General features: G+C 42.8%; 1 protein-coding gene across 1 annotated transcript in view; it reads left to right on the forward strand.

The window, feature by feature from the left end:
- Nucleotides 1-20,641, forward strand: part of LOC139907860 (protein EFR3 homolog A-like) — a 55,541-nt gene that overhangs the window by 15,356 nt on the left and 19,544 nt on the right. Inside the window, exons 7-12 of the mRNA XM_078287577.1 lie at nucleotides 4,280-4,447; nucleotides 5,499-5,613; nucleotides 10,547-10,598; nucleotides 14,857-15,029; nucleotides 15,447-15,522; nucleotides 18,758-18,919. Coding sequence (XP_078143703.1) covers nucleotides 4,280-4,447; nucleotides 5,499-5,613; nucleotides 10,547-10,598; nucleotides 14,857-15,029; nucleotides 15,447-15,522; nucleotides 18,758-18,919 — 746 coding nt within the window. The remainder of the gene's footprint in view (nucleotides 1-4,279; nucleotides 4,448-5,498; nucleotides 5,614-10,546; nucleotides 10,599-14,856; nucleotides 15,030-15,446; nucleotides 15,523-18,757; nucleotides 18,920-20,641) is intronic.

Genomic DNA, 20,641 nt, shown 5'->3' on the forward strand with positions numbered 1-20,641 from the left:
GTCAGTCAAAACGGATGGAAACCTGACAGACGGAGCGTCATCAGTCTGTCTGACAACAGACGGCTGTCAGTGGAAATGAATTGAAATGAACAGAGATGGACAGACAGACGGATCAGAGTGGCCGCCGCCTTAGTCCAAAGATCTTATAATCTGTCTGTCTCTCTCTTCTCTCTCTGTCTGTCTCTCTCTCTCTCTCTCTCTCTCTCTCTCTGTCTCTCTCTCTGTCTGCCTCTCTCTCTCTATAATCTTGGATGGGAGCAGACTCCGATATGTTGCTGCAGAGTTTGTTCTCTCCAACACAAACATCCTCTGGTATCTGTGTTAGGAGGTCAGGGTGGACCCGTGTCCTGTAACCAGAAGGTCCCACGTTTGACCCCCATGACCCTAAACCCTTAGGAATGACCTCTGATTTACCGTCCGCTTACCTCATTCTCTTAATCTGATCAATTCTGACGGGAAAAGGAAGGAATCTGCTGCTGATGTGTTTCGATCTCATCGTATTCTGTCCAGGCTGAATGTCTGGTTTCATTCTGCTCATTTTCACATTCTGGTATGTGCTAATTGCTCACTAATTAATTAAGCATGAAATCTATTTGAGGCACCATGTTTGACACCATGTTCTTTGACATGAGAAGATCAGAATAGCAATAAAAAAAAATCACCTACTGCAAAAGATCAATTCAAATAAGAAACATTTTAATTTAATTTAGTTTAATGTTGAATTCAAGTCTTTAAATGGAGTTGAAACATATCTTCCACTAAGCTGAGATAATTTCACTTGCTTCCAATGCAAATCAAGTATTTTCTTGAATGAAGCGTTGTTATCTTGAACCAGGTGGTGTTATTCCAGGTGTAGACAAGTTTAGATCATGCTGAAATGTCTCTGTATTTGTATTTAACCCTTTGAATCTCTGTTTCACCGCTTTCACCGCCTACTTTTATTGGACAAAAAACAAAACGCCTTCTCGGTAGGAATGATCCAACAGTCCAAAAGATCCGATGCACACACCTTCGCAAACGAAAACAGTCCCAACCTCTGGCTAGGTATGTTGGTGTGGTGAGAGGCAGCGGCCCGGTCAGACTGAAACCTCATCCCACTGGGGACAAAGACCAGTTTCAACAGACTCTGACCGCCTGGCATTAACAAGCATTCTGGGTAATCAGATTGTATTCGCATAGAGCAGAAACACTTTAAACCTCTGTGTGACTCTGGTAGAGTCTTGTGTTGTGTCTCTTCCTCCAGGATAAAACCCCCAAATCAGTGATTCTGTGATCTGTTGCTCCGGTAGAGCAGACTGGAGAATTGTGTTTTTTTCTCTCTCCATTCACTGCCGTTGTATGGAGGAACAGTCTGAAAATCACTTCTAGCACATAAAGGAACGCCGACAAAGCAGATTCTGACAATTGACCTTATTCACACGGCAGCCATTTTGAACACTCTGGGTGGGAAACTCCAGTCAACTAGGGTTACTGTCCTGCTGTTGTGAACCAAGTGCATCATACAAACATTTATCAGTTCACAGATTCCCCATGGAAAAACCCATTAGAAACAACTGGATCTGAAGAATCCAGAGGGATTCATATATTTGGCCCATTATCACTCGCTACTAGTCTAGCCTAGCTAGCTAGCTAGTAGCTAACTAACTAGTAAGCTAACTAACTTCCCTGCTAAATTGAAACAGTTGTTGTGGTTGTTGTGTCTCGGATTGCTGCTAATTTTAACTGTTAGGTCTATCTGAAGTCACTTAGTTTTATATACATGACAATCTTCAAGGTAGAGCTTCCCACCCCGAGTGTTCAAAATGGCCGCCGTGTGAATAATGTCAATAATCTGCTTTGTTGGCGTTCCAGACGCACGTTAATGCCAGGTGGAGAAGAGCCTTTATTGATATCTGTGGATCTCACTCTCATTAAAAATACTGTGATACACCACAGAGAGTTGATGCCACTGTGGTTGAATCTGTCCTTGTAAAAATAAACCACACATATATTCATTTATCTTCAGTTTTTGGTCTGAATTCATGGGCAAAGTTTTTGATTTCATGTTGTGATTCTGTAGTTGAGCAAAGTCCTTTGTGCTTGTGTTGGTGCTGTGGAACAGGAAGTGACGTGACTCTGCACCCCACACCGCAAAAAACCTCCATCCTAACCAGTCGTCTGGTCTCATAATCAGCCTTCAGATCTTATTGTTCTTAAACCAAGAGAAACATTCTGCAGTGAGGAGAGATAACTCCACTTGTTTCCACTGCAGCTTCACTTGTTTCAGGAGTTTTCTAGAAGTGAGTGTCAGTCTGTTGAAACCAGTCAGAATAAGGCAGATCACTGCACTGCTGTCAAGAAAATGACTCTTGATTCTACTAAATTCTTCAAACAAGTTGATTTGCATTGGAAACAAGTGAAATTATCAAACCTCATTGGCAAATTTTAGGACTTATTAAGATGGAGATTTTTTGCAGTACACCCTTTAAATATTACAATGAAATTAGACCCTCTTTTAGAAAAACAATTACTGGCACAAAATGGATGTAGAGTACGGCTGATATTGACACAAAATTCTAATTGTGATTATTTTACAGAATATTTTGTCATACATTTTTTAGAACTTTAAAATTGTAAATTGTAGAAAAGTGATTTCATTTAAAAAAAAAAAAAACACTCGAAAAAAAACAAAAAAAACTGAAGAAATTAACTGCAGCCTCTGAGGTTTGGAAATTGCAGAAGTTCATATTGCGATTTTTATTTTTTGATTTTCTCGATTGTTCCGCTCTAATGTAGAGTGTTTGGAAAGTTCTCAGCATTGCTACCATCACTACCATTTTTTTGTTAGTTTAAATGAGTGGAGGCTTCGATGTCCCGCAGGCAGAGAGCAGCGGCAGGCAGGACAGACTTTATAATCTGAGGTGTTGCTTTCTGTGACAGAGCGGATTAAGACGACTGGACCAGAGGAGACGTGCTAACAGAGGGGCGGGGCTTCCTGCTAACAGAGGGGCGGGGCTTCCTGCTAACAGAGGGGCGGGGCTTCCTGCTAACAGAGGGGCGGGGCTTCCTTCTGCATCTGTCTGTAGTTTGGATTTGTCTCTAAAGAATCCTCTTAACTCTAAACTTAAACCTCCAGAAATTCATTCAGTCTAACCACCATTTAAAAATGTGACAATGAATCATATAAAATCCTTTTGTCACCATTATTTCTTCACACTCATGCACATTCATACCAGTTAAAGGACAGTTCCAGTGTGATTGCAGTTTTTGATCATTCCCTGCATTCCTTACTGTTTTACATCACTGTAGATTGTTTTCCAGCTTTTATCACGTTAGGAGATATTTGCTATATTTCTCTCATCTTAGTTGTTTTTCAGAGTAAATATTTTTAAATAAATGCTGTCTAAATATTATGAGTTACTCCCAGTAAAGAAGAGGGAAATTCAAGCTTTATTTTCCATTTCATTTTACAGACTACAGCTGGCTTTTGGTCTTGCTTTGGTTTGTCTGTTGGCTTGACTGGGTTGTGATTGACAGGAGGCGGGGCCTAACGTAACCGCAGAGAACGTTAGCTATTGGTTGAAATTTTTATTGAAGGAGAGGAAAACATGGAAATCAGAGAAGCAGAAAACGGAAGTAAGACGCCCCCTGCTGTCTCGTCCTGACTCTTGCGTTGTTCCTGAATGCGACGCATTAATATGAAACGATGATCAGAACTTCTTTCAAAATGTAAAAGTTTCCCGCCTGATATTACCGTTCTGATGCAACTTCTCAAAACGTGATTGGCAGCCTCTCGTTCATAGTGATGGATTACCTTTAGCGACCAAATTAGAAGTCCACAGTTGTTTTCTGTGCTGTTTGGAATTGAATGGGAGTGAATGAGCCTGAGAAGTTTTGAAAAACTGATTTAAACACTGTCACAATTAACATTAAAGGGATGGAAAATGTAAAAAATGTAACCCTAACCCTAAAATCACGCTGGAATTGTCATTTAAGTTCCTTACCCACTTTGATGGTAGTAGTTAAGGGAGGAGAAAGTGTTTCTTATTCACTTTCCCCGCTCAGTTTTTCACACTTAGTCCAGGGATTTGAACCGGCAACTTTTCACCCACAAGCCTGTTTCTAATACCTCAAGACTGGGAATGACTTCTCTATTCACTCTATGCATTTCATCTAATCTGTGTGTTCCTGCTTGCTGTGTGAATGTCTGTCTGTGTGCTTGCATTTGTATGTGTCTTCTTGTGTTGTGTGTGTGTGTGTGTGTGTGTGTGTGTGTGTGTGTGTTAATGTGTGGCTCCAGGTCCCACAGTGCTGGAGGTGTTCAACACCCTCCTGAAACACCTGAGGCTGAGTGTGGACTTCGAGTTGGGCGAAAGCTCCAGGCGAAACTCCGCCTCCAGCGTCTCGTCCGGCCGCGCCAAGGAGAGCGAGGAGCGCATCGTCCAGAACGCCATCATCCAGACCATCGGTAGGAGGAGCAGGAAGCAGCGGGGCTGATGGGAAATGTAGTCTTAATGTGGAGAAACACTAGAACTAATAATACTAACTGGTGTGAGATAGAGGCTGATCGTCTTGATCATGGTCTCATCTGTTTACAGCAATTATACCAAGGAATCACAATTAAATTCACAATGATATATTGATATTTAAAATACTTCCAGTATTACCTTTAACCTGTAATCCCACTGAGGATCACATATTTCTTTTTCAAGGGAGACTGGGCCAAGAAAGCAATGCATGACACATACAAAAGTCATAGCTTGCATGCAATATACACACCAGTCAACAGTCTGGACCCACCTGACTGAATGTTTCTCATTCTCTTAAAGCCATTTTGATCTAAAGGCTTCTGCTTAAATGCTTGAAATGAGTTTCTTAGACAAATATAAATAGTGAAGTTGATCCTATGTATGAATTTCTTTCCAAAGCCTTTGTCTTTCCATCAAGGCAAAGGGCGGCTGCTTTAAAGAATCTAAAATATAAGATTGTTTTGATTTGTTTAACACTTTTTTGGTCGCTGCATAATTCCATTTGTGTTATTTCATAGTTTTGATGTCTTTACTGTTATTCTGAAATATGAAAAATAGTAAAAATCAAGAAAAATGCATGTGTCCAAACTTTTGACTGGTGTACATAAGCCAAAATAGTACCAAAATCACATCATAAATCCAAAATATCATTAAGAATTTGTAAGTATCTTTTTTGTCATATTGAAATAGTGACTCTATTTGTGTAATATCTGTGCTTGACAGTCCAACAATAAATATTCTATTCTATTAAAGAGAATGGAATATATATTTTAGCGCTCTGTACATTTTGTCAAGACCTTCAACATGAAGGTGAGACTCTTCTCTGATCTCTCCTCCTCCTCCTCCTCCTCCTCCTCCTCCTCCTGCTCCTCCTCCTCCTCCTCCTCCTCCTCCTCGTCCTCCTCCTCCTGCTCCTCCTCCTCCTCCTCCTCCTCCTCCTCCTCCTCCTCCTCCTCCTCCTCCTCCTCCTCCTCCTGCTGCTGCTGCCAGGCTTCTTTGGAGGAAACCTGCCAGACTACCAGCGAGCCGAGGTCATGATGTTCATCATGGGCAAGGTGCCGGTGTACGGGACGCCCTGCCACACCCTGGACACCGTCAAGATCGGGTGAGTCACGCATTCGTGAGCCGAGGACCTCAGGGTGCCCTCCTCTACCAGCACAACCAGTCAGCTGAAGCAAAACTGGCTCTAAACAGCTGAATTTATGTGTCACTGTAATGTGGACTCACTGTCTTAAAGGATTAGTTCACCCAAAACTGAAAACTGTGTCATTATCTCCTCCCCCTCATGCCAGTTGAAACAAAGGTGAAGTTTGTTAGTCCATATAACACACAGGGAGGTGCAGCCTTCCCAAAACAAGTGAAGTCAGTAGGGACCGGTTCTTTAAAGTTACAAAACGAACAAAAAATCACCATAAAATTATTCCATACAGCTCTGCAACATAAACCAAGTCTTCTGAAGCCAAACGATCACACAGAGACTGGAAAAGACCGATGTTTACACCATTATTTAGCGTTAACACACACTCACACATGCAGCACACACACTTACGTATATGCAATACAGAATAAAAATGACACACACACATACCCAACACACACACACACACACACTGCAGCTCCAAAGTGAATTGTGTCTTAAGCCGTCCAACACGGTGTCCTCTCTTCACCCTGATCGCCCCGCAGGCAGTTCAGCTCCCGGGTCACTAAAGGGCCGAGGGCTTTCTTTCCAAAAAAAAACAAAAACAAAAAAAAAACAAGCTAATCCCGTCGGCCTCAAGAGTGCAAACACAGATAATCCCAAATCAAACGAACGCTCCACTCCTCCTCCTCCTCCTCTTCCTCATACCGCCCCACAGCCTCTCTCTCTCTCTCTCTCCCTCTCTCTCCCTCTCTCTCTCTCCTCTTTGGTTAATTGCCGGAGGAGAGGAATTTGTCGGCGGCTGGCTGATATCGCAGCACTTTCACAGCATTTTAAAGCTCTCAGCTGCTGCTCAGAGGGCCGTCTCGCCCCCGCTCCGCAGCACCAGGTCACATCGGGGTCACACCCGTACGTGGAGCCCATACTGGACTTTTACTGAATATCAGATATCATCCGGTCGGCGTCGTCCACCTCTGATATGATGGAGGTTCCTCCTGACCACAGATACACAAACACAGTCTGTGAAACATGCTGTGAAATTTGATTTTCTTTACACGTTTTATGTATTCATTTGTTTGATTATGTATTTTGTAAATTAATTCTCACCCTGCTTTAAAGAGCTGCTAACCCTAAACTTATTCCATTGGTCTGGGTTTCAGTGGAGAGTTTTAGTGTCCCATGATGGTCTGAATGCTGTTTCAGAGGCTTTTCCACCCAGATGACAAGAAAATTCAGAGGGAAAACACTGAATTCTTGTTGTTTTTACCGTGAAAGAGGTCAAATTTCGGCACAAAATATCGGCTATAAGCAGTTTTAATACAAAGTTATTGGTTGCAGCAACACTTGTTGTGTCCAGGGAGCGAGCAATCGAATTGTTTTCTCTTATTTTTTGTTCTTATATAAAGTCCGCTGAATAAAAGCCGTAATTCCCATGGGAGCGTTCGTTATCGTGATCGCGGGTATCACAGTGACGCAATCAGCTGCGCCTCCAACAGTCGGCAGCCGAAATACTGTGGTGTTGCTATATTATATTCTGACATTTATGCATTAACTTCATATTTTACATTTACGATAGGGAAGAAATACTGTAGAGTGTTCATAGCTGCCAGTGCACATAATAGATAGTCCTAGAAAACATTATATTAGTTCATTCACACATGAAAACAGGAACACAGAAAATAAATCAGTCGAATCTTGCATTAAAAATAAACACGAGTCCTGGTGGATCAGTGGTCCAGGAAGCGTACCGTGTAAACGAGATGTCCTGGGTTTGAATCCGGCCCGGGACTCTTGTCGCATGTTATCTCTCTCTCTCTCTCTCTCTCTCTCTGGGTCTTTCCTGTCTCTCTGTAGTTTGAACTATCCAATAAAAAGGGAAATCTGCCCAAAAAAAAATATCTTCACCGTCTTCCCACTGAGTCGGTCGTACCAGGAGTCTGTGCAACTCACAGAACTTAAATGGATAGAATGGTCCTTCCACTTTCTCATGGTAAATTGGCTAGCACAGCATAAAATGTTGTCTATGTAATTTTAAGGGTTGGTTGCTATGGTGACAACACAAGTCTCGCCATTAAGGCTGTAAAGTCTGTCACTGTGAGAACTGAGCAGATGAGTCTGTTAGCACAGTTTTGTCTTATGTACCCCTTGAGCTGTTTTGCCATGCCAGCAGTTCCTCCTCACTCATGCGGGTTGATGATTCTCCTAAATTTGTTCTATTAAACTCATATTAAACTTTTAGTATCTAACACAACTGATTATTAAATGTAAATCGTTTGAATGACTCCCCTTATAATAATACAAAGACATTTACACTTATTGTGAGTGAAAAAATAATATTCAGACTCACCCAGTAGCAGTTTCAACTCCTTTTCATCAGTCACCTGAGCTTTAACGAGACACTTGAGCTTGTTTGTCTTTCATAAGCTTTGAGGCAGTGTGGCAACAGCTGTTACCGGGCTGTCCTGCACATTCAGCCTGCTCCTCTGCTTGGTTTTGATGTGAGTCAAAGCTGAGAAGGTCACTTCACACATATAAGTAGATCCAGTTCATTCAATGCACATTTTCCCAGCTCAGGATATTCCTTTTCGACATCACACCAAAACTCTGTCAATGACTTTTCAGCATGTGCCATCTTTAGCCCACAGGAGGACAAATCCATCAGATTTGGCTGCTGCTGCTGCTTTCATTCACACTGAATGGGTTCCTCACCCAGTCCAGTTTTTCTGACTTCAATATCATGGAAGTACTGGTTGAAATCAGTGTCGAGTTTGGACATTTGTGCTTTCACCATTTTCACCACAGGACTTCTGTCAACATCAGTGGTGGCAAGATGGGCATCAAGCAGTGGGAAACGGCTCACATCTCCATCCTCACATTTCCTCTCCCATATTTTGACCTTGTCATACATGTTAAGGATATGTGAGTCCTTGCCTTGAAGTGATAGGTTGAGGTCATTCAGTTTGGCGAACACATCAGCAAGATATGCCAGACGCGCAACCCAGTCTGCGTCCTCAAACACTCCCGCAAGGGGGTGCAAGTGCTCTTTCAGGAAAACAAACACCTCAGCGCGAAGTTCAAACAGTCTCAGTAGCGTTTTTCCACGAGACAGCCAGCGGACGTCAGTATGAAGCAGTAGCTGCTCGTGCTCCGACCCGCTGTCATGACAAAGATTTTGAAACAGCCTGTGATTCGTTGGCCTGGACTGAATGAAATGAATCACCTTAACTGCATCACCCAAAACAGCACTTTACTCAGAGCTCATTCTCTTGCTGGCGAGTGCCTCCCGGTGAATAATACAGTGCATCCACTTTATTTCCGGGTTTACCTTCTTCACACGCCCAAGTAGCCCATGCACTCTCCCCGTCATTGCTGCCGCGCCATCTGTACAAATGTGACTGCAGGATTTCCACTCCAGATTGTTGTCTTTGAAAAAGCTGTCTATAATCTGAAAAATATCCTCACCAGCTTCTTGCAAAACAAAATATGCTCATTAATGTCCGACACGTCTTTATAACGCCAAGAGCTGAGCCTCCCCACTAACATCTGTCATTTCATCCAACTGCAAAGCGAACTGACCTGCTTGCTTCATTTGATCCACCACTTGTCCAACAATATTAATGGACATATCATCGATCCGACGGGACACTGTGTTGCTTGATAATGGAACTGTCTTGAGAGCGTCGGCTGCTTTCTTGTCAATCTTAGTTTCAGCCAAAACTACGGCTGCAGGGAGAATGAGATCTTCAACGATAGAACGTGGCTTTTTTGACTTAGACACAAGTAGTGACACAGCGTAAGACGCCTCCAGCGCTTTGCTTGACACACTTGTCGCTTTCTTCAGTGTAGTCTGACTTGACTTGAATTCTGACAGTTTTCGATTGAAAAAGTCGTCAGTTTTACCAAGACTTCCTGAGTGTTTGGTGCTCTGGTGCCGCTGTAGATGGGCTTGGTTCATTGACTTATTTGTCAGGACTTCACCGCAAAGAAAACACTGTGGCTGCGGTGGTGGACATACAAGTAAATCCATACAAAATATATTTTTCACTGAACTGCCGGTGTTTGGGCTTGGCCTCTTTTTTCCTTTTGTCACCGGGCTCCCCTAAACCTGAATCCAGAGCGACAGCAACTACACGTTTGAGGCATTTATCCATGTTTGCTAGTGCTAGCTAGTTGGTTTGCGCGCAGTTTTGACATGCGTGAACGTGGCCTCTTCACAGAGTAGTGTAGTTGACACCTGCCGGGGGGGAACTAGTTGCGGTGCGCACGTACCATTTTAGCAATCGGCTTATGAAATGACTTGGAATATATATTTTTTAATCATTTTGGAAATAAATTGTAATCCCCAATCTTTCCGCGTACCCCCTGCAAGCTGCTCAAGTACCCCTAGGGGTACGCGTACCCCTGGTTGGGAATCACTGTTAGCAAACTGTCAGAACTCAACTGGAAGCTAACGTTAGCGACGAGGCTAACGTAGCTTCATCACAGACTGTACTTCTCTCTCTAGCTCTTCTAGTCAACATTAGCATGTTAGCAATCCATGGCAGCAAGGAGACAGAGAAGCTGCTTTGGTTCTTGCTGTAAAACCTCTCAGCTCAGTGACTTGCTGTGAGTCGCTTTATACAGAAGCTAGTCCAACGGGTCACAGCAAGATGGCCGCCGCTCCGACCGTCCAGGAACGCTGATTTGAATGGGAATGACCGTTTTATACATTGAATTCCCGCGGTTTAACTGCTGCCATGTATGCTGGAATATTGAAGAACTGAAGAATGCTGTTCCAAAATCACATATCCGGCATTTGGGGAAAAAGAGACACCTACTGTACTGACAGAATGATTGATGGTGCATTTCTCCTCCTCCTCCTCCTCTGTTGTCTAACTGGGCTGTTGTGTTTTCTCCTCAGGCACCAGGGCACCAAGCGGATCCAGACCATGCTGCTCAGCTCCCTCATCATGGTGAGTCTCTCCTTTGGCCCGCTTATCTTTTATCCATTTGTACTGTCTGCCAAAACAACCACCAGCCCCGCCCGCCTGGGAGATCAACAGACTGTTCCATCAGACTGGACCAATCTGACCCAGATGTATTCATTAGTGTAGACGGGAGCGGGGAGAGACACATTTCTCTACCTGGCTGCAGTGGTTCAGTTTTCTGTTCTGATACGGATTCATTTTGTACAGTGAGATGTGATGAGGAATGGCAAAGCTTGGAGGCAAAGGAGAAAATGTATAAATCCTGACCAGGAATCTTTATTCTATCTCAAAGTTGAGGCGTTTGCTCTTCATAATTCACAAATCATCCCAATTATATGTAATTGAAAGTAATAATCTGCCGCATTTGAATATAAATAAATCTCAATTTTGCTACTCTGTATCCCCGATTAATATAAGCAATTCAGCCTATATCCAGTTCATAAATCTTCTCCATTGTCTGTTTTAAACAGCCGGTGTCTGGTCGCTCTTTCCTGGGAAAAATCACACAGGAATGTTTTATGTTTGTTTGTAATAAACAGAAGAAGAAGAACTGGGTAGTTAGCATGAGCAGTGATAGCCACCATGGCTGAACAGACAAAGAAAAGAGAAACTCAAACTGCATCAACAGAAAATCCAAGCTCCGCCCACACTGTTTGATTGACAGGTGATCTGTGGGAAGAGCAGAGCAGAAACACCACAGTGATGAGGCTAAATAAAAAAAAACGAGGATCTTGAAGACGACCACTTGAAGTCTTAATAAAGACGTCTCCTCCTGCGTCATCGTCTCTTTCTGTGAGAGATCCTCATCGAGACGAGGAGGCACAGGTGGCAAAAAAACACCCATGGAGACGCCAGCCACACACACACACACACACACACACACACACACACACACACACTCCTCCTTTTCTCTCCTGCAGCATCCTCGTGCACTGCGATGGACCGTGCGCACTCGGAGGGCAATTTATTACCCAGTCAATCTGTCCTCATCTCCCCTCCTCTCTGCCACCTGGCTTCTCAGTGCAGCTGGAGGAGGGGTCAAAGGTCGGAGTATTTATAACGACATGCAGCTGCAGATGGGGCCGAGCCGAGGCAGGGGGAGGGGGGGGGGGTGTTATTGGTGTCGGGGGTGCGATCTTCTCTGACATCGCAGACCGTCAGGGCAAAACCCGGATGTTTGCGGGTGGAGTGAAGAACTGGAGTAGATTGATTAAAGGTCCCACATGGTGTAAACAGGACTCCCCTTGCCTCTGTGATGATAAAGGAGTTGGATGGTCTATCCAAACATGGTGAAAGCATCAAAACTAAATCCACACAATCCATATTAGAAAAGCGAGCCTCTAAACGAGCCGTTTGGACTTCCGTAACTTTGTGGCGTCACAAAGGTTCGCTCATTATCATTTCTGTAAGAAATAATAGACTAACAAAGTGTTTTTTTCAAAGCGGTCGAGCGGTCGTCATCGTTTATTACCGGAGAGTTTTCCCTACCTGTAGCCGCCGGGCCGCGGCGTCTCACGTTTCGCTCTCGAAACGGTTAGCCAATCGGAACAGAGGGGTCGTTAATATTAATGAGCCTTAAAGACACGGCGACAGAAACGGCCTGTTCTTGGTAAGGCTCAGAGAGATGCTGGAAAATGAACGTGGAGAAATGGATTGAGAGTGTTTTTGGTTCATGACACCACACACACAGCTTTGAATGGACCTCAAGACACAAAATAAAACTCTGGAGAGTGGAGAAAATGGGACCTTTAAAAGCCTATCTCTGACAAAAACTCAGAGACAGTGTTTCAATCCAACGTGTATCAACATGTAGGTGAAAAAAATTGAAACTGTGTCTTAATTCAGCGCTCAGAATGAACATGTTTCAGCTGGACAGTCTGTTGATGAAGACAGTTCCTTAAGGTTAAAGATTAAAGCGGCTCTAGGCGATTTCACTGCTGGAGCTGTGAGACTTCAATACCCAGAATTCATGTCATGTCAGTCCAGTGAGCCCAGCTCTCTCTGGCAGAGCGCTCGCTTGCTGTTGTTTTCAGAGACACTTTTGTATTGAAATTCTACACTTCCTTCATGTGGAGAAGATTTCCCTCTAGTGACCATACAGACACCTGAAGTTAATTTGGGCAAAAGGTGTGAATCTACGGCGAGTTCATGAGGCGGGATGGGACGCTCTTCTCTGTTGCAGCCCCAGTTTATAATTTACCAGGTGGAAGACAAGCCCTTCCAAAGCAGTCCATGCTGTACAGTAACTAGAGCTGAACAATTAATTTAAAAAAAAATCGCAATATGAACTTCTGCAATTTCCAAATCTCAAAGGCTGCAGAGAGAGTTTTGTCCAAACTGGATTTGTGAACAAGGAGTTTTAGAGCTGCAAGTAATCTTTGGTCCATGAATCAAAACCTTTCATCAGACTCAAACTCAGTAAATCTGCACACTCACATCTAGTTTTTTTTTTTTTAACAAAATCACTTTTCTTTAAACAATAAAAAAAAAAAATGACAGGAAAAACTTCATATGATGACATGATATGAATCGCAGTTTAAATTGCAATTGCAATATTCTGTCAAACATTACCTGTCATAGTTTTTGTTGGCACCTCCCCACCTACAGTGATCACCTGCTTTGAGAAAAATAGCATCCAATCACAATGCAGACAGAATGTTGACCGCCAGAACGCATATAATTACCAGGTGTAACTGCAAGGTGTGATCAGATTTTCATCCGGATAGTATATCCAGATGAAAATACCAGGTGTAAATGAGTTCTTAACGATACAGAAATCACTGTATCCTGTCACACACACACACAAATTCATTATCTTTCATATATTTTGACTAAGACTTATTGTGAATCATGCTGTCATGGCATGATCTCTGTCTATATTCACACCAGTTCATTAAAGTTTCATTATCTCTTTGTGTTATCGCAGCATGACGTAGAAAAGAAACTAAAAAATCGCCGGTTCACAGTCTGATCACGTTTCCTGGTCGTCCACCGCGGCCGAGACGAAATAATCCAGCCGCTGTCTGTGTGTCAGACTGAGCGTCTGCAGCAGGAGGTTGATGTTTACTCAGAGTAATCCTGAGTCTGCCGCACTGATTGGCTGACGGACGGCGGCCGTGCGTTCACACCTTCCACCTGTCAGTCGTCCTGGAGAGAGACGGTCTGTGGCTGCTGACGCCCCTCAGACAGGATGACAGTCACTGTGTCTCAAACTGTTTCATTAACCGTTTAGCTTTGTTTGAAACTCAGATCTGTGCTTGCCTACTTCTCTGTTGGGCCTCTTGTTTACATTTCTACATTTTTACTTTCTACATTCTTTCATTCATTTTCCATTGTTAACTAACTTAAGGATGTTCATTTACACACACACAAAAAAAAAATCCTCAAGTACAACAGTAGATTTCTCTTGAAATTTCAACAACTTCAACTGAGCATAAAATAAAAGTTGAAAGTACCGTACACCGGAAAACTTAGTCTTAAAGTCTGAGACTAAGTTCCAGTCTAAAAAACACTTTTTAGATTAATTGTATCCTGCCATCATAACATGACTCCCAATGTGTCTTTTCCCCCTCTGGTGCCTAATAGAGCATATTAGAGCATAATATGAATATATCCAAAAACTAAAGGTGGACAGAGCTACATTCACACCACAGGCCTTCATTCTCAATTCCAAAGTGATGTTCATAACTAATATTTGTGGATGACTGTATATTTATTTTCTGTAACCTGCGCTTTTCCCACTTGTTTTGAACACTTTGGTTAAAGTAAGAGCCTTCAGGGTTTGACTGAATTGAAGCTTCTCCCCAAATACCAAAGAAATCGTCTGCTTGTCTTTCATTGTGTTTTGCCTTGTTGTCCCGCATGCTAACGCTCCTCCAAGCTGCCATGGCACCAAATTATGCCTCAGGTGAATGACCTGAAATGTACTTATTGTAATGGCAACAATGACAAATTCCTATTTGATCGTTCAAATGCAAGTCACATGTAGGTCACATGTCTTGGGACATATCCTTGTGGTCCAGATGTGACTCAGTGCAGCTTTTTGTTGTTCAGACTGATTAGAAACATCAGATCTGAGTCATGTGAGGGAAAAGGTCAGAGTTTGGACACTCTGAGCCGCGTGTGAACATAACCTTTCAGCTCTTTACAGCAGTGCTCCTCTACAATCCGCCCTGAGGATTAATTGCATCATGGTGTGATAACGTGACTCACACCTCTCCCCCGTCTCTCTCCTCCACCCCAGGTAACCTCCGGCTTTAAGTCCAAGACCATGGCGGCCGCGCTGCCTCCTCTCTTCCTGGATCCGCTCTTCTCCATTTCGCTGATGGAGGACAGCGAGCTGAGGCAGCTGGTGCTGGAGATCCTGCACAACATCATCGATCGCCACGACAACCGCGCCAAACTGCGCGGCATCAGGTAAGAGCTGGTAAAACACCGCAATGTCTGTGTCTGTAGACAGTAAACATTACAGTCTACATATAGACAGTAGACTATATATATCATTCTACATATAGTATAGACATTCCAAATTTGATCACAATTAATCAATCAATCATTTGTACAGCACATTTCATACAAAGATGTGGTGCAGTGTGCTTCACATATTAAATATTTAACAAAAACAGCAGATTGCAACACAAAGTGAAACCACAGTCATGTGTCCATATTAAAAACGAGAGAAAATTGAAGCAGATGAGCAACAATGAGCATTTGGGCAGCTTTACTTTATGGTTCTAGGTGTCAGTGTTTCTGTTTCAATAACAGAACACTGTCCTCCTATTGATAATTGGAATGGTTTTATTTATGTATTTATTTATTTTGTCTCCATTTTAGAATCATCCCTAATGTCGCAGCACTGAAGATCAAGAGAGAGAAGATTTCCAAGCAAGATGTTGCATTCATGAAAAAGGTGGAAAATGTCAGAATTGCTATAATCGCTTTTATTATATATATATATACTGTATATATATACTGTATATATCTGTGCTGTTTCTGCATGGTTCATTTTTCTCATCATGTCAGCTGAGGTCTTTAAAACACTGGAACGAGGTCTGAACAACTAGTCTAAAAACTGTATCTGTCCCCAAACTGCTCCTCCTCTACTCTCCTCTCATGCCAACTCCTTCACCTGGAGTGACCCGCGCTGCAAAATCTCAGTCCAGACGTGTCTGAGGCTGCAGCAGCTCAGCATTAAATCAGTTTTTCTGCATCAACAGGTAAAGAGTCTAGCAGCTCCAACCCTGTTATCATGACAGATACTCCCAAGCTGTTATTTTTAGTATTTGATATCTGTCCTTGCTGTGCGGCAGACGGGTTTCGGTGGGCGTGAAGAGATCATAAGACGCTGTGCATAAGAACTTCAGCTGAATGTCTTAAAGGATAAGTTTTTGGACCTTTATATAATTTGTCTCTAAGGGTGTGTGATCACACCTACAGTTTGTTTTCATTAGTCTGAACCATATTTGAAAAGTTTACTTTATTTGGTTCGTTTAGGTTCACACTGCCCGAATCCAAGTGAACCAGGGCTTGTAAACAAAAGTCACATGACTAACAAGTTGCTCGTTTATTGGACAGATTTGGTGACCTGTCTTGATTAGAGATTTTGGCAGCTGGGTAGCAGGGGAGTCAAAACAAATCTGAAACTTAAACTACGGACTTATCTGTGCTGTTTGCCATAGTTTACCATCTCGGTAACACAGATGTCAGTATCCATCTGTATCCCGTAAATCCATATGGATCAACGGTCGAACAACGAACTACATACTCATGAAACCAGATGTTTTATGTTGTTTCGTTACGTTCTCACTTGTAACAAACCGCTCCGCAGTCCGCTTGGAAAGGGACCGAGACTCGCTTTTCCAGGCGTCAGATGGTTTTGTTCTCACCGGGATAAACGAACCGGACTAAAGGAGGAAACGCTCCGGAGTTAGATTGACATCACAGCAGCCTCACATCCCTGTAACCTTGGACCCACAGACAGTATTGTCTCCAGTCAGCTGTCGAGTCCAAACAGGCTTCACACTGAGCTGCCTTTTCTCCAGTTGTTGTCACAAAAACCAACAGAGGTTTCCAGCCAAACCTCCCTCCCTCACACGTTTGAATTTCCAGTTGTTGAATGCTGAACAAACCTTACGATTTGTTTGGGTATGCAAATGTATTCATGTAAATTGTGCAAATGACAAAAAAAACTCTGGTCTTTGCATTATAAACATTTTTACCAATCCATTAAGTCGAGAGCCTACCCTCTTTCACAACAAATTTCCCTTGTAAAGAATCCAAAGAAGCCAAAATATATATATATTTTTTTTTAAATGGTAAACTGAGACTAAATCCAAGTGTGAGTGCTGCTATCCCATGTTCCCCGTGGTTTTCTTCCCTTGTAAAGAAACTGCAATACATTATTAGTTGGAGGTTTCAGGGTCTGGGTTTTTTTTTGGCATGTCCAGAACATTTCCAACAGCGGCCCACAGTTTAAGTTCTTTATCTTTGAATCGCACCTCCGCCCTGACATTTCCCGAAGCGTGGAACCCCCCCCCGGGTGCAGCCGGAGGGCAGGAAGCAGGACGCCTCCGTCTCTCAGCATCAGCACCGCGGCGGCGTCTTATCTCTGACCAGCCGCTCATTAGGAACCCGCAGCAGATGAAGCCACCTAGCCAACTCACACTCTCATCCGCTGTCAAAGATAATTTATGGAGTCTAATTGTATTCATTAGTGGTGAATAGGAGTCATCAGCATGTGAAATGCCTTCACTTTGCATTTGGCTGCGCGTCAAGCATATGAATGCAGGACGAAGACACTGACAGGCTACCTCCAACCCCCCCTGCATGTTTTATTTATTCTGTTTTTTTGCAAAATAGCATGGCGGCGCTCGCTGTGCTAACCGAGCGCTAACGACCATCACTGCAAGAAGAAGCTTCTCATAAAGTGGGTTATTTTTAGGGGGATTGAAAGCTAATGGGATTAACCTTTTCAGCGGACGGCACAGTCTCATTTTCATTTGCATTTCACAGTGCAATCCCATTTTCATTTCCATCATGTGGAGTGGAAACATCGCAGAGGTTCTGCTTTTCACTTCATGCACCAGCAGTTGTTTGGAAAACTCATCTTTTGATCTCTGAATCAGTCAAACGTTATAAGGAATCACTTGGCAACCGGTTGTTTGAGAGATACAAGTTTTATGTAACAGTTTACCAATTTTACACTAATGTAAATTAGATGACAGACTTGTGCGATGGCTACCACTGTTCACATCTATTAAAATGAATTGCGTAAAGAGGACATATTTGAAACTGGACAATTTCAGCTCCCCAAACTATTTGCGCAAAGGTCACGCATTCAGTTTTGAGGGATTATTATTATTATTATCGGCTGTAATAAAAAAAGAATTGGTGAAATTCTGAACAACATATTCCAGATCCCTGTAACTGCCTTCGTTCTCTCTGCCTGGTGATAAAAGCATCACTTTTGAACCGTTCCCCAGTTAATTTCTCTCAGGCTCAGTTTGAATGAAATGGAGCTGACCTCCATCTTTGCAGTTCCTCACAGGAGCAGGAAGATGTGTCGATGCAGTTTGATCTCTGAATCATTTGGAAATCAGTGATTCTGTGATCTGTTGCTCCGGTAGAGCAGACTGGAGAATTGTGTTTTTTTCTCTCTCCATTCAGTCTAGAGGAACAGTCTGAAAATCACTTCTAGCACATAAAGGAACGCCGACAAAGCAGATTCTGACTATATATAAAAAACTAGTCCTGCTGCTGAATTGTTTTGAAGTGAATCTCTTTCTTTATGTTTATTAAACCTTTCAGTCTGAACAAGTGGAACGACGAAATCCGGTCGGAGGAAACTTACACCGGTGGAACAAAGAAAATAATATGATTACCAATAATTGTAAATAGTTGAAAAAGAGACTCGTTTTTTTATATATTTGCAGAATCTGCTTTGTCAAAGTCCTGTCTCCCACCTTTTTCCGCCTATTTTAGATGTAGCACCTTTAATGACTTTATTTATTAACAGTTTCTCCATCTTTCTTTTCCTCTACCGTCCTTTCCTTGCGTCTCCTGCCATCTTCCTCTCCTCTCCCTTCCCGTTTCCTCTCTTCTTCTTTCCTCTTCTTTCTCCTCCTCCTCTCCTCCTCCACCTCCAGCACGGTCAGCAGCTGTACCGTCACATCTATCTGGGCTGTAAGGAGGAAGACAACGTCCATAAAAACTTCGAGCTGCTCTTCACCACGCTGGCCGTTCTGACCATAGAGCTGGCCAACGAGGAGGTGGTCATCGACCTGATCCGGCTGGCCATCGCTCTGCAGGTACAGCTGGTTATTATCTTCCTCAGTCAAATCAGTGGGTTAGTGGGGGGGGATATGGCCTGAATTTCTCATTATATTTGTAAAATTTTTGGACAAAAATGAGACGTTTAGTCCTTTTTCTGGTAATGTCATTGGAAAATGTTATGTTCAAGATCGCCACAGGGAATGCCTGTTTTTTCAACATTGCTGTTACTTTAACATTTTGTTAATTTAAAGCAATATTCCACTTAGCATTAACATGGGTGTCATTCTGCTCTTTGACCGCCATGAAAAGCAGATTATAAACTTCTCACCAAGATCAGATGCAGCTGGACGAGTTCAGATTTTTTCTTCCCATTCATTTGAATGGAAACTGACATTGAACACGTTGGTGAACAGATTCAACAAAGAGATTATAACAAGTGCGTGAAGGCAGAAAAAAGGCTGCGTAAAATGCTGTGACTTTTAGGCTACATTTAAAAAATGTAGAATTTCAAAGTTACGTGAAGACTGAAAATAAGGTTGTGCCACACTGACATTTAGATTCAAGAAACAATGCACAAGTACAAACAATAAAAGATGTAGTGATGAAATCAGTTGTAAAGGAAATTGGGAATTCTGATTTGGTGTTGACTTGATGCTGAAATGCCGATACAAGGAGCTCTTCAAACTCAATGTCAGCAGTCTTAAAGGGACGGTCCGCCCAGTTAAAAGTGTTAATTTTGTTAGTATCACAAGATCTGAGCGTTCCTAACATTCAATAACTGTAAAATAAAAAGGAGCTTTTGGCTGCTGTATTTTCTCTCGTGAAACAGTTCAGAGAGCTGCGGGGCGCTCCACACAGAACTCGCTCTGCTAGCTCAGTCTAGTTGGAACTAAAACATTCACCAAACCTGGTGGAGCGAGCTTCACTGTAGACTGGAGAGAGAGAGAGAGAGAGAGCGGCGTGTTGAGGTCGACTTCTGATTGGATTTCCCACTCCGACGTGTGAAAGTCGTTTTTAATCCGCAGCAAAACGGAGACGGAAGATCGGGTTTCACGACTTCAGTTTCCTGTTGATTTTTACATCAACAATGACAAAAACAACAACATTTTAATGAGAAATTGCATATTTTAGTCGGCTATCCCTTTAATGGTACTGATATTATTATTGTAATCTTGGTGCGATGACAGTATGTTGTCAGGGAGCTCAGGTGCTGCAGTGTTTGCTGTCATTGATGAGGAGTTGAGGCTGTCTTTGTCAACAAGAAGCCCTTAATGTCATTGCAGACTGCAGACCGCATGCAGGTGCAATAACAGCCTGCGAGATGTGAGACGGAAGGGAGGTGTGAAGAAAATCTGCACACACACACACACACACACACACACACACACACACACACCAGCTGTTTGTTAGTCTGTCACGCTGAGATCTTATCATGTGTAAATGTCACAGCGTTGTAGACAAGAGGTGAACATTCTCTCTCTCTCTCACACACACACACACACACACACACACACACACAAGCATGTAACCCAGAACCCTTACCTTAACCTAAACTTAATCCTAATTCTAATCTTAACCCTAAACTAGCAGCTAGAAGAAATGTACTCACTTTGGAAGATTTTCCTCATCTGCCTATACTACTAAGTATAGAAATACAAGAACACACACACACACACGCACACACACACCTCTGCACTGCATCAATCTCGCTGGTATTACGATAGCCATCTTAATCCAAGTAAAGGGCTTTACGGAGT

The sequence above is a fragment of the Centroberyx gerrardi genome, chromosome 13 (assembly GCF_048128805.1).
Source record: "Centroberyx gerrardi isolate f3 chromosome 13, fCenGer3.hap1.cur.20231027, whole genome shotgun sequence".
NCBI classification, from domain to species: domain Eukaryota; kingdom Metazoa; phylum Chordata; class Actinopteri; order Beryciformes; family Berycidae; genus Centroberyx; species Centroberyx gerrardi.